This window comes from Harmonia axyridis, chromosome 3, assembly GCF_914767665.1.
Source record: "Harmonia axyridis chromosome 3, icHarAxyr1.1, whole genome shotgun sequence".
Taxonomy (NCBI): domain Eukaryota; kingdom Metazoa; phylum Arthropoda; class Insecta; order Coleoptera; family Coccinellidae; genus Harmonia; species Harmonia axyridis.
In genome coordinates, this window is record NC_059503.1 from 26,366,220 (window position 1) to 26,380,778 (window position 14,559).

The 14,559-nt window shown below is 32.4% G+C and overlaps 2 protein-coding genes and 1 non-coding gene across 5 annotated transcripts; 1 reads left to right on the top strand and 2 right to left on the bottom strand.

Annotated features, from left to right (window-relative positions):
- Positions 1-698: 698 nt before the first annotated feature.
- LOC123675699 (inositol oxygenase) lies at positions 699-10,052 on the top strand. 3 transcript variants are annotated; one of them, XM_045611159.1, is made up of 6 exons: positions 699-792; positions 2,214-2,391; positions 4,595-4,803; positions 7,476-7,612; positions 9,045-9,275; positions 9,332-10,052. In XM_045611159.1, exons 1-6 carry the CDS (start codon positions 775-777, stop codon positions 9,438-9,440), a joined length of 882 nt encoding a protein of 293 aa, XP_045467115.1. In that variant the 5' UTR covers positions 699-774; the 3' UTR covers positions 9,441-10,052. The 3 variants fall into 3 exon arrangements, with proteins under 3 accessions (XP_045467115.1, XP_045467117.1, XP_045467116.1); XM_045611161.1 differs by lacking the exon at positions 699-792 and adding an exon at positions 945-977; XM_045611160.1 differs by lacking the exon at positions 699-792 and adding an exon at positions 1,705-1,737.
- Positions 2,539-2,610, bottom strand: Trnap-ugg. Its single transcript has one exon. It is a non-coding gene; the product is annotated as a tRNA-Pro (tRNA).
- LOC123675698 (solute carrier family 35 member F6-like) lies at positions 10,025-12,687 on the bottom strand. The gene is made up of 7 exons (XM_045611158.1): positions 12,467-12,687; positions 12,260-12,407; positions 12,049-12,202; positions 11,608-11,892; positions 11,335-11,493; positions 10,655-10,809; positions 10,025-10,529 (listed from the first exon to the last, which is right to left on the bottom strand). The coding sequence occupies exons 1-7, from the start codon at positions 12,541-12,543 to the stop codon at positions 10,365-10,367; spliced, it is 1,143 nt and encodes a 380-aa protein (XP_045467114.1). The 5' UTR covers positions 12,544-12,687; the 3' UTR covers positions 10,025-10,364.
- Positions 12,688-14,559: the final 1,872 nt, after the last annotated feature.

Below are 14,559 nucleotides of genomic sequence, written 5' to 3' on the forward strand. Positions count from 1 at the left end.
TGTTGTCATCTTCAGAAACTAAAAATTACTAAAAAACTTTAAGATTCTAAAGATGACAACATCGTTGTCGAAAAGATTCGTTGAACGCTTATAACGATTCTGTGTATTTGAGTGTGGAGAATAAAAAACTTGAAATGGTATAAAAGAGCTTTCACTGAGAGCTGTTTCACTGTCCAGAGTTCTTCTATAGGAAGCTATAAAATATATCCGCTTCAAATTTGGTACAAAAATCGATTACCATACCGTATTCCTCTTCTCAAGTTGTGAAAACAATCCATAAATTTTCAAAGCAAAAAATCGCGGCATTTTAAAAATTAATTTCTGAGAAACTTGATAACACTCGATCATCAAATCGGAAAATCATATTGTTACGATGATACTGAATACAATATTCTTTACTACAAAGTCCTAGCGCTTATAATTTCAAAATTATGAATTTTGGGAAAATTGGGAAGGGAATATACTAAACCATAATTTGAAATTTTTAGTGCTTTACACAATGAGGGCAACACTTTTACAATAAGTCGTCAAGTTTTCTCTAGTATCTACCTGAAATGAAATGTTAAAATGCTGAATACCTACAGATTCCTAATGTTTGATAAGTCCCCAAGAAATTTTGAAACAATTATTTTGTTGACTAGTGTGTAAAGATATTTCATTAATGACCAATTGATAAGGACATTAAACTATTATAAAAAGGAATATAAAGCACGTTCCTCTGTCAAAGTGCGTTAGTGTTTCGTATGATCAAGAACTATCTTCTATTTTCCTAAAATGAGATTCTTAATTGGGGTAAGAGTTTCCATAATGCCTTTCAGAATAAAATGGAAATTAACATTTTGGTAAATCTTGAGGAACTTAGAGTATTTAATGTAGATTTCTAAAATCAAGAATATGGATGAAAAAATTTAATCATTTCACCTTCTTCTTGATCAAGAACTCGATTCTATTTTCCTAAAATGAGATTATTAATTGAGGTAAGGGTTTCCATAATTTCTTTCAGAATAAAAAGTGAATTAATACCACATTTTGTGAAATCTTGAGGAACTTAGAGTATTTTAAGTAGATTTCCAAAATCAAGAATATGGATGAAAAAATTGAATCATTTCACCTTCTTCTTGATCAAGAACTCGATTCTATTTTCCTAAAATGAGATTCTTAATTGAGGTGAGGGTTTTCATAATTACTTTCAGAATAAAAAGTGAATTAATACCACATTTTGTGAAATCTTGAGGTACTTAGAGTATTTTAAGTAGATTTCCAAAATCAAGAATATGGATGAAAAAATTGAATCATTTCACCTTCTTCTTGATCAAGAACTCGATTCTATTTTCCTAAAATGAGATTCTTAATTGAGGTGAGGGTTTCCATAATTCCTTTCAGAATAAAAAGTGAATTAATACCACATTTTGAGAAATCTTGAGGAACTTAGAGTATTTTAAGTAGATTTCCAAAATCAAGAATATGGATGAAAAAATTGAATCATTTCACCTTCTTCTTGATCAAGAACTCGATTCTATTTGCCTAAAATGAGATTCTTAATTTAGGTGAGGGTTTCCATAATTTCTTTCAGAATAAAAAGTGAATTAATACCACATTTTGTGAAATCTTGAGGAACTTAGAGTATTTTAAGTAGATTTCCAAAATCAAGAATATGGATGAAAAACTTGAATCATTTCACCTTCTTCTTGATCAAGAACTCGATTCTATTTTCCTAAAATGAGATTCTTAATTGAGGTGAGGGTTTCCATAATTTCTTTCAGAATAAAAAGTGAATTAATACCACATTTTGTGAAATTTTGAAGAACTTAGAGTATTTAAAATAGATTTTCAAAATCAAGAATATGGATGAAAAAATTGCATCATTTCACCTTCTTCTTGATGCAATAACACAACAATGAAATAATTCTTCGAACCGATCAATTATCTTTGAATAAATATTTATTTCTGCAGCAATTCATTTAGAAAATCTAATATCTAATCTAAACGCTTGGCGAAAATTACGCAAACGCATATTAAGAAATGATCGATGTCACAATACCACAATTTTCGCTTTCGAAGTAAACAAAGATCATAATTGACGTAAACTGAAGTAAACTGAACAATATTTCGACAAGTTTAACAACGACAATTATGATGACCTATTGATTAAACTTGAAATTATCTTTGGAACTGATATATTGTCATTTTTAAACTTCGAACTTTTTTTATAGCAAACTGACTCGGTCCACTATATTGATCCATCCGAAATTTTGAGGCCAGAAGTGACATTTGCCAAAAAAAAATTAAGCCAATTTCGTGACTTCAGCGATGATCAAAACCCAATGAAAGAACGTATAAAACGGACTTACAAGTTGATGCACACGAACCAAACTGTCGATTTTGTCGAAGGTAAGTTAGGCAGATAGGTATAAGATTCTTAATAGGTACACTTAGGTAAGTAAAAAATATAATACCATCCGACGATAAGGTACGGTCATCAATAGAAGAGTTTCAAAGTAGATTGCAAAAACCTAAAAATTATTACAAAAATATCGAGGGCTCAACCGGGATTTGAACCCGGGACCTCTCGCACCCAAAGCGAGAATCATACCCCTAGACCATTGAGCCTTACTGCGTAACAATGCGAACAAAGCTGTAATTGATATTGAAAAATATTAGGAAGAATAAATATATCACAGTATTGAAATAAAATGAAAAGGCACTGGCATGAATACTTGTTCAAATTCGTATTCATATAATATTTCACCAAAAAAAAAAGATCTGTTTAATCTCTCAACAATACGCTCCTAACGATATTCTACATGAACATTTCGCTATTGTTTTTTAAATTTCAATTCAATCCTAATTAACGAACTTGACCGAACCTTGAAACAAAACCCTGAAATTTTCCACCCCAATTCCACCATATATGGTTTTCGAGGGCGCATGAAAGAACGAGCGGTTTTTTCGATATTCTTCTTGAATATTCAGATGACGCTACCTATTTCAGATCGAAAAATTTTTTCCAGCAAAAGGCTAGAAATCGATATTTTTTATACTTTTTTACCTAGGTAGGTACATGCAAACTATCAACTCGGTCGGATCTGTTTGTAACGCTAGTAACTGAAATTTCATTTTTTTTTCGACATTCAGCTCGAATTTTCTATGGTCCTGATGACGTTATCCACACAAAATTCCGCACAAAGCTTGTATTGGTTAATCCATATATTTAGATACCCGAAAACTTTCAACCCGACTGGAACTGTAATGACGAAACTATTTGCTAATTCCTTTCCTATATTCCTCTTGAATTTTCTATGGTTCTGATGAAGTGATCAGCTTAAAATTTTGCACGGAGCTTGAAATCGTTATCTCATATCATCAAAATTCTCAACTCCGTCAGTTTTGTGGACACGTAAATATCCAAATACATACCTACAAATTTTCATCACGATTGAAACTGCAATTTTACAAAATTTTGTACGGCCATATTTACGGAACTCCTTGTCATTAACGAACTCAAGCGTGCGGCATTCGAGATCCGAAATCTACCCTGAAAATTACAAGTTTCTAGATCTTTTCGTTCGGCAGTTATCGTGTTTACGGCCGGAAGGACAGAAATCCTGAAATTTTTCCTGAAAACCTACTTCATCAGTAGGTCGAACATTATCGTTTGAGACCATTCTCGGCTCAAAATTATAAGAATTCAACACATTTAATTATCTGAACTTCACAGATTATTATAGATAGATATTGGTTGATTTGTCGTGTGAAACTGAAACTTTTGATGATTTTTATAGTTGCATAAGAAATTTATATATCATGTTATATATCTTTGAACAAGGAAAAAATACGATTCGTTAAAGAATTTTATGGTTTACATTTAAAAAAATCACAAATTAGATTATAACTTCAAAAATAATTGCAATAAGAAACAAATGATTACATCAATGGATTCTACTGAAAAAAGTGCCTAAAGAATGTGTTTTTCATGTTTATAGCATCAGAAATAAAGAAGTTATGAAAACTTTCGTTTTCACGCCATTTTTCAATTTTCTCTTATAGCTTGAAAACAGTTGAATTTATGAGGTTGCAGTTCTAATCAAATCAATTCTGTCAAAAATTGAGCCCGAAAATGTGCCATTTATTTTTTCTAGCTCAAAGGTATTCTAAGATCCCCTCACAAAGAATGTGGAACACCCGATACATTTATGAAAATATGCGGTCTGAAACCTCTTATACGAATGAGACAGAGCAATGTATTACATTATTTGGAAAGTTTCCATAATTGCAATATGTCTTATCGTTTGATTTCTTAAAAGATAACCGAGGTTGAACACCAATGATTATATAGTCATTAAAATGTATTAAAAGCAAATGCTCATGTTGATACTTCCTACTAGTATATGAAAATGTTTCGGTACATGTAACGATGACTGATGAAAATGCCTGTCTTCATTTCAATTGAATTTCTTGAAAACGTCACAACAATCATAACATCGTCTTATCTTAGATAAATGTAACTTCTGAGTTGGTTTTATTGGTTGCTTATAATATGTTAAAATTTCCATTTACTTTGATTAATTCCAAAATAGCATTTCGATTTTTACAGAACAAGTCAAGAAATGGTGCAAGTTTAATCACTTCAAAGCAACCATCAAGGAAGCCCTTTTAAGATTAAACGACTTGGTGGACGAAAGTGATCCAGATGTGGACATTCCGAACATCGTACATGCTTTTCAAACAGCCGAAAGGATAAGAACGGATTTTCCCGATTACGACTGGTTTCATTTAACAGGACTGATACACGATATTGGAAAGGTGAGATTATTCAATTAATAAAACAAAATACATAAATTTAGAATTCCGTTTTTTACTTGAACATGATAAATAAGAAAAATTCAGGGAAACAGCCTTTACTTCAGATTAAGCTTTTGTGCGCTCCTTATTATATTATTATTATTATTTGAACTGGGGTCGTTTTGCTTCGGTAAGCCTTCCGGGAACTGCGACCATGCAGATCTTTTGTTCACTACCCTACTCATTCATAGAAACCCAGGGAGGTCGTCAACGACGTTAATAAAATTGACAACCTCCCTAGGGGCCTTGGCCATTACCTCTCTGGTATCCAGAACCGGCTTGCCCATGTGAATGGTTCTTAGGCCAGCCAGCTCTGGACACTTGCATATCAAGTGTTCAGCCGTTTCTACTTCCGATCCACAGAGCCTGCAAATCTCGTCTGCTGACTTACCCATACGGTACAAATGATGTTTGTACCGACAGTGCCCCGTCAGCAGTCCCACCATCACCCGAAGCTCTGCTCGCGACAGCTTCAGGAGCTTTCTGGTGTAAAAAGGTGAAATCTTCACGAATTTCTTTGCCTGAGCAAATCTAGGAGTGTTAGTCTTGTGGATTGTCCTACTGTTCAACTCCCATAGCTGGACCGCAGCTTTGTATTGGTCTTTTCCTATCCCACAGAAAGGCTCAGGTCCAGCAGGTCTTAACCTTGATGCACTTTTTGCAAGCTCATCCGCTCTCTCATTTCCTTCCACCCCACAGTGCCCTGGTACCCATAGTAGAGTCACTTTATTTCCTCTGGCCAGTTGCTTTATGGTGTTACGGCACTCCCAAGTCAGCAGAGACCCTTCATCAATAGTTTCAATAATAATGTTTTTGACTACCATTATTGTTAGTGTTAAATTAGGTGCGCAACTTAGCTCCCTGTTTGTCAATAGATGACTCTAGTAGTAAGTGCTGTTTACAGTGCCTGTATATAAAGTCACTGTAGTGCTACTCATAGACATAAAATAATATGTTCTTATGTCTATGATCTGGTCGATTTTGGCATATTCAAAACAATATCATGAACCAAGCTCATAGGTACAAGGTATATATGGAAAACAAACTGTTTTAATACATTGGTTTTTTTTTTCTATATCCTTTATTGAAATTTACAATCTACTCTTCACAAGTATGAAGTAAATGTGGTTAATTACAAATGATATAGAGAAGTTATCAAACATATTGACACTTCTTATTCACAAAACTTGAAGTCAATTGACCAAGTTTTCTGTACTCTACTTCTGTTAAACAGGTTTTCTGCTAGTTGGTCTATGAAACTGTTTTCATGTCCTTCCAGTTTTTGTTGATATTGTCTTGATCGTTTTTTGATTTGATCATTAATAAAGAGGATTTTCAAATCATTATGTATGGTCAAATTAGAAACGTGTCATGGTGCATCTGTTAACGATCGAAGTATTTTGGATTGCAGTCTCTGTATTATTTGGATATTTGAGGCCTTGGCACATCCTCATATTGGTTTAATTATGGCTTTGTGAATCAGTACCTTGTTTTGGAGGGATAGCTTGGATTTTCTGCCTATTAGCCAGTAGGTACATTTGCCGGAATTTGATATTTATTTGGGCCTTTTAAGCTTGAATGTGTTGTTTCCAGGTGGGGCGTTGGTCTAAGTGGATTCCTAGGTATTTGGCTTCTGTTTTAACCGGGATTTGATTTTCATATATTTCAACTGGTGGACATATGTTTTGTTTGTTGGTGAATGTTACTTGGACTGATTTTGTTTCATTGATGATTAGGCGCCATTTTCGATACCATTTCTCTAGTTCATTCAGATGTTCTTGAAGCTTTTCGGTAGCTTTACTTAGCCGCATTTTTATTGGTTGTGAGTGTTGCTATGTCATCTGCAAATTATGCTATTGTGGTGTTCTGATTCTTCGAAATGTTAAATGTTTATATGAGATAAAGCAGTGGAACCAGTATATTTCCTTGTGGAACTCCTGCTTTTATTTTAGTTGGCATCACCCTGTTTCACAGCAAAATATCGATTGGTGAGTGAGATATGATTTTAGAATTTAGTAGTATGGTTGAGGAAGAAGATTTTACAATTTGAAGAGTAGGCAATTATGCCAAACCTTGTCGAATGCTTGGGATGAATCCAGGAATATAGCAGTACAATATTCATTGTCTTCATGATATGATGTTTATCACACGATATAATTGATGGCTTGCTGAATGATTTTCCCTAAATCCAAGTTGATGCTTGGGTATTGTGTGAAGGTCAATATTTCTTCAATCTCTTAAGTTAACACATTGGTGATTCTATTTTGACGTCATATCATTTGGTTGTGATTTTGTGCCAAATAATCGTCCTTTGCGGGAAGGATTGATTTTCTTCTTTCATTCGAAGAAAACGGCAGCTCCACAAAGTTTACGGAGATGCTGTTCTAAAGCTTCTTACGATGATCTGAAAATTCCACTATTGGTTGATTATTTCAAATAAATCCAACCAATAGTAGCATTTTCGGATCATCGTATCGTGGGATATTGCGGAATTCCTCTGAAAAGAAAATGTATATATACCTATCTCTATTTGTGCACAAAACTTGAACGGAATTTTCAGAAAAATCTCATTTTCCTTTCTCAACTAAGAAATTAAATTTTGTATTTTTACTGAGCTTTATGAATGCTTATAGGTTCTGGTGTTTTTCAAAGAACCTCAATGGGCAGTGGTAGGAGACACATTTGTGGTTGGATGTGAATGGAGCAAAAACATCGTATACAGGGATACTTCTTTCGTGGATAACGAGGATGGAAAAAACAATAAATATAAGTAAGATACCAACATTTTCGAAATCTAGTAATAATAATTAATCGTAATATGGCTAATTCGCTTTCTGGTTTACAAGCTGTAGATTAGGCTATGTAGATACTTTTCTTTATTTAAGACAAGATCGAATCACTGAGTTTTCCTAGTGATGAGTCCACCCTCAGTTATGCAGGCGAAATTTTAACTCCAATAAGAAAGGGTAAAAATTGACGCCACCTTCATCAAAGAAATGATAAATGATAATTTTCATAAATTTTAATGAAATTCTCTTATCTCTATAATATAGTCTTTCAAAATAAGTAGGTATCGATGTTGTCATTAGAAGATAAATCCGTTGTATGCCGTCCACAGCCTTTCTTAGAAAGCGGTGCATGAAGTTTGCTACAAAAATTGCTATTTTTCTTTCCTGATTTGCTAATTTGCTAATTGCTAATTTTCCTCCTGATTTGAAAAAGTTATCCAAGAATATCAAAGACTAGCCGGCCTGCCTCGACTTCGTACTTTCTGTCAGGCACCCCCAAAATACATTCTTGGAAGTTTCAAATTATACTCTATGGTTGTTCGCTCGGTCGGAGGAAAAAGGGAATCCTTTTTTTTCTTTTCCATACTATTTTTTCGAAAATATTTTAATATTTTAATAAACCTTTTCATGACAGTAGTGAACACAACAAAAAAAAAAAAGAATTATCCAATTTGGTTAAGTCATTTGAACGTAATGCCCTTATATAATATAGATTGGAGGGTATCATCAGTAGCGACTCTGGGAGGGGAGTAAAGGGGGTAATTACACCCCGCCCCTAGCCTCGTCGAAATATTCATAATTCTAGAGCCGAAACAACTTTCGCTCAAGAGTAAATGTTTTTTTTTTAGTATAGCTGCATCCTCAACTAATATTGACGGAGAATGTCAGTGATCAAATATGTTAAGTAAAAGCATTTGATCTAGGTTTATTCATACGACTCAATCACTATAACGTTTTCTGACTAATTTTTTTTATAAATTGTGATATGCCGAATTTTCTTGACATGATTTCGATCTTTTCATTAGGTATGTTATGTTGACATATTTTGTTTTTGTGACATGTAACTTTGACTTTGTGCATCTATATACCTTTTGGTATATAAGAATACCATGGATCCGGCACTGGGTATCATACTTATTTAAAAGAAATTATTTCTAAAAAATCATAAAACTCAAAATGATGAATTTTTTACTACCTACATACAAACACTTTAATACATAATAATAAAATTCATTATTGTTATTTCGGTTTAGACTTTCTGAAGGAATTAATCAATGTAAAACAATAAAAATAACGCGTCAGATCGTCAGTGTGAAAGGCATTTGGAACGTCAATTGATTAAAATAATATGCTTAGTAGGCTGAGATGAACTAAATAATAATACTTTTTTTTGTTCACCAATTATTCTCACAGCACTAAATATGGAATGTATGATGCCAACTGCGGGTTAGATAAACTCACTCTGTCCTGGGGCCATGACGAGTATCTGTACAGAGTTTTGCTCCACAACAAGACCACACTTCCAGAAAAAGCATTGAAGATCATCAGGTATCACAGCTTTTATCCATGGCACTCCAGTGGAGATTATCAACATTTAATGAAGGAAGAAGATGATGAAACCAAAAAATGGGTGCTAATTTTCAAGTAAGAAGGTCACTGCATAATCAAAGTGAAATTTTCAATTATTTTTTCAATTTTAGCAAATACGATTTGTACACCAAAAACCAAGAAGTACCTGATATTGACAAATTATGGCCCTACTATGAAGCTTTAATCGACAAATACATTCCAGGAGTGTTAGAATGGTGAAAGAGAAGGCGTTTGGAATTAATTTAATTATTTAATAAAAATAACAGTGCTTTATTGCTTTTGCAATTGGCCACTAACCTCGATTCTTCAGCCTATATGGGTACTCCTTGGGGTACACATATTATATTAAATGTCAGCAATATTGCACTCTGACATTGATATTATGTATTAATAGCCTGTCTTTCAACATCATTGTGGGGTTGAATTGAATAGCTTGCTAGACTTCATTCTGGATGTCATCACTGGCCAACATATTATTTACCTAGTTTTTCGAATGTGAGATAAATTAACTTATTTCATTATTGAAGATTTCACACATCAATGTGAAATTAATGAATAAAAAGAAGGCTGATAAATTAGAATACTAATTCCATTGAGGCTGAGTAAAGGCTGGAGTTGAAATTAATAAAGTAAAATTTAAATAAAATACCAACCATTTCAATATTGTAAACAAAAATGGTTTCAAATATGCTTTTAATGACATATTCATTATGAATTATTTGATGACTTTTTATCAATGTTTATCCATCATTGAATAAAATAACACCGATTTTGATCTGGTTATTGGAAAGAAATCGCTAGCATAATAGTCAATATATATAATTTTTCATCTTTTAGCATTTCATTTACACAAAATAATACAGTCTCAGAGTTTCCAAGTATCCTTGCACTTCTAATTATATTTACAAAGTACAAGCTTTCTTAAATTCAATCTTAAGTAAAGTCTTAATTAATGATTTGTATATATATATATAATCAAAATCCCAATAATACCTTTCGGTGTTTGGGTAATTAATGATTAATAAGTCGTAAAACAATAAAAACAAATCATTAATACAATTGGAAATCTAAGTTATTGAGGTGAGGATCGATTTGATCCTAGAGTGAACTTATATGGTCACAAGTTGCGCTATATGTCTGGTTTTATGCTTGTTCTCTCTCATCTGCGGTATGATTATGAATTGTTTCTTCGGGGACGTTACCATACCTGCACTTGTTTATTAATGTTCCTACTCTATTCCATAGACCACCAAGAGTGATATTGTTGTAAAGTCCCATTCCAATCACAAGACCTATATATCCCAAGAGCTGAAAATAAAATAAATTCATTGCATCAATCATTGATGTGTTCTGGTAATTAAATAGATAATTATAGGCACCTACTAGAATAATTTGTATTGGGGAAAGATTTAGAATTGAAACTGTAAACTTACCTGTAGCCATTGGAACTCTTGCTCTGCAGTTAACAAACTGACAATCCAGATAACTAGAATACGAACACTGTCAAGAACCATTCGTGTAGTAGCTGATAATTCTTTGGTGACACTGATACCAGCAAAGTTAAAGAAGGCAATGGAAAATATTGTTCCTATAAAGAAATTTATCTATTTTATATTTATCCCTACTACGAATGACTTAGCAAAAAAGCATCATGATCAATTATAACTCCTTAATTTTATAAAAACTTCTCAAAAAGAAACACATAAAGGACAAAAATATACAGCATATTTTATCATTTCCCTATTTGACACTAAAAATGTCTAGACAAGGCAAATTACAACTTTTAAGTGACTAGTTTTTCCCTCGATATCACAAAATGAAATAATAATAAAATTTAAATCATAATATTCAGATTAAATAAGGGTCCGGCATAAGTCAGTTAACACTATCAAAAAACTGTGCAGGTCCGGAAATTATACTTGCATGTCCGAACTGATGCGATAGGGGGGAATTGCAGCTAATGTTAGTTATGAAGTACACTAAAGAAAAACGGATCTGTCTGTTGACTCTGTACCATGTTTCTTTGTGATCTCCTCTTCTTTTTATTCTGTATGCAGTTAACTGACTTATGCTGGACCCTGTATAATTAAGTAGTTAATTTTTTTGTTCTCACCTAAAATTGCTATAATCAATGGCAAACTATTGCTGATTTGAACAAAAGCATCTATTGCATCTTCCAGAGAACCATTGGGGTTGTCAGCAAAAGGTTTTCCAACTTTAATGTAATATAAGGGTACTTGCAAAATTCCTAGGGTAACTAAGCCAAACAAACCTTAAAGAAGAAAACAAACTATTCATATAATATTAGTCTTGAAATGTATATAGGTAATTAAACTTTAACACTTCACAACTGAGATAAGAAAACTTCAAAAAAAGCACAAATTACCTTCCCAACCAACTGCTTGCAAGGATGGTATGTCAAGACCTGACACAAACTTCTCTTCAACAACCATTTGTACTGCAGTTATTATTTGAGCAATAATTATCAACAAATCTCCAGTGATTATATCATTTTTACTATGATCTCCAGAATCTTTTCCATAAACGGAATCGGAAACACCCACAATGGCTAGACCCAAAATTACAAAGATTATTCCAGCCCATTCTTTCTTTTTGAGTACACGCTCAAGAAATGCCATACTTAAAATGCCAACAAAAATTATCACAGAACCTGAAAAAAATTACTCTTAATAATACTGAAGAGCAGTACTCCCAATAAGTGATTAATTAGTGAAAAATATTATGTATGTAAAATTATCACAACCTTTTCAATAGTTTCTCTGAATTAATTTTCAATATTTCACAAAATACAATTTATTATTCTGACCTCTAAACATTTGAAAACTGGAAGAATAAGTCAAAGTCAAACCAATATACATTATAGAGGTTGCCGTCATATCACACATTGCAGGGATAAATAACTTGAAGGGATTAAAATCTCTATTTCCTTTGGTCAGTTCCATCACATCTTCAGATCCATCCTGAAACAAATATACTTCATACATCTGATAATCTCATATTTCTTTCGAATTACACACCCCCTTCCTTTTATAGTGGTAGTATAAGACTTTGAACACAATTAGGCATAAGAATTCTCCCAAAAACATACAGCATGCTTGGAAAAAAGGGTGGTCAAATTTTTTTGAAACACCATTTCTATTTACAGATTCTATATCATCAGCCCACCTAAAAAGCAAAATTTCAATTAAAAAAAATCTTTCAAATCAATTCCAATAATTTCTTACTTTGTACTCAAGGTGTTTATACTCCCTGTTATTATCATTGTAAGGGCCAAGCATAATTGATACGTTGTCCAGGCCATCTTTAATTGTTATTACTTATTACAGTTTATGAGTTTTTCCAAAGTACACATGCGTCTAGTTGATAATACTTTCAAATGAATACTGAAATCAAATCTTTGTTAGGAAATTACAAGGATCAGCTGTTTTAGTAGGCAGAATGTACACTACAATCAAAGAGCGATTGTATATTACTGAACTAATTTTCAAATATGCAATTAATCATAGAATGCGTATTTTTATCTTATCAGTTTCAAGTGGTCATTGTTATCAATCAAGAGTTTTAGAAGGACTGACTTCTTATAATCCCATAACAATTCAATGAAATTTATAATTATCCTTCATTCCACATTTCAATTATTCGTCGAATTTGAAACTACAAAAAATTGAAGAAAATCATCCAACTTGGTATCAGAAGCTTTTGAGCGCTCTTTCATATGAGATGTGATTTATTATGATGTCATGTTGTTGGTTACTTAGATTATTTACATTATTATTGTAAATAATCTAAGGTTGGTTATTTCATCTAAATGAGAAGTTCTGTTGATACGAGCCCCAAGAAATTTGGCATGAACATTCAAGTAATTATTTCACGTATTCTATCCAAATCTCAACTAAGTGGTTTTTTGTGATCACGGAAATGTTGGCTTATTTTTTTTTCGATTTTCTTTTTAAATTTTCTCTGATTCTGGTTTACGTAACCCCTAGTCAGATTTTATCCATTACCGAACTTTCAACTTAACCATGGGCATCCTAGATCCGAACCTACCCAAAAATTACTACTTAGGTCTCTGTTCGAAAGTATCGTACTTACGGTAGGACAGGCAGATTTAAATTGAGGAAAGATTCCTCATAAGTGAGTCGAACTTTATAGTGTGAGACCATTTTCAACTCAAAATTCGAAAATTACTGACATCGTGACGACATGATAGACGATCTGTTTTGACCAAAGAACGCTCAAAAAAACACTGCAAATTCTACATGAGGCTCATTATTACTTTCTTTTTATCGCAAAATGTACAGACAAGTGAAAAAACTAAATAAAAATATCGATGTAAACATTTAAATGAATATTTTAATTTTTTTTCAATAATTTATTTCAGGCCTTAAATCATTGAATTCGAACCTGGATCATTCGTTCCAAAATTCGAATAAATATTTCAAATATTCCGAAAAGGTGGTAAAAAATACTGTATTCAGTATCATCGTAGAAATATAGATGGCCTTAAAGATTCATGGTTATGTGTAGTTGTTAAATTAAGGGAATTTGTTTTGTTTTTTAAATTTTTGTAGTTTGAAGGGAGTTGAAATTTGTTTTCTAGAAAGATTCCTTAGGTTTATCACCAACAATAAACCAAAATGATCAACACGTTCAACGAAAGATCTAACGTTAATATTTGATTTGATTTCAACGAGCGAACTTTGACCCCGTTGGAGTCGGATTTCAAATACCTTATCGTTATCAAATAACTAATCTTTTGCTATTATTCAGGAATAAATCAATCATATGATCAACAATCAAGATGAAATTTTCAATATATTACTCACGCATTATGATTATTATCCTACATTTCGCTAGAAACCCAGATTAATTAAAAGATAATGTAAGTATCATATGTAAATATGTATATGCATCTAATCCATGAACTAAAACTAAGTTTTATTATGGGTATATATGGGTGGCTTTTAAAAGAGTTCACAATTATATGGGACTCTCAAGGGCGATTTATAAATGTATCGATGAATTAGATCCTTATTCGACAATTATCACAATTGAATTAAATTATCTTCAAATTCTAGGTCAACCAAAGTTTATTATTACAAATGGCACGTATAGAAACATCCTGAGATAAGATATGTGATTCATCATACTTTTTGAATCAGAAAATAATCAGTTAATTATTGCGATTGAAATGATAGAGCACTTTTATTTTCAATCAAATCTCCAAACATAATCTTATTCAAATACTGTTTATTAAAGAAGTCCTTGTTTTTATGTTTTGTTTTTTTTCTGGCTCAAATGTAATCATTATGGTGGA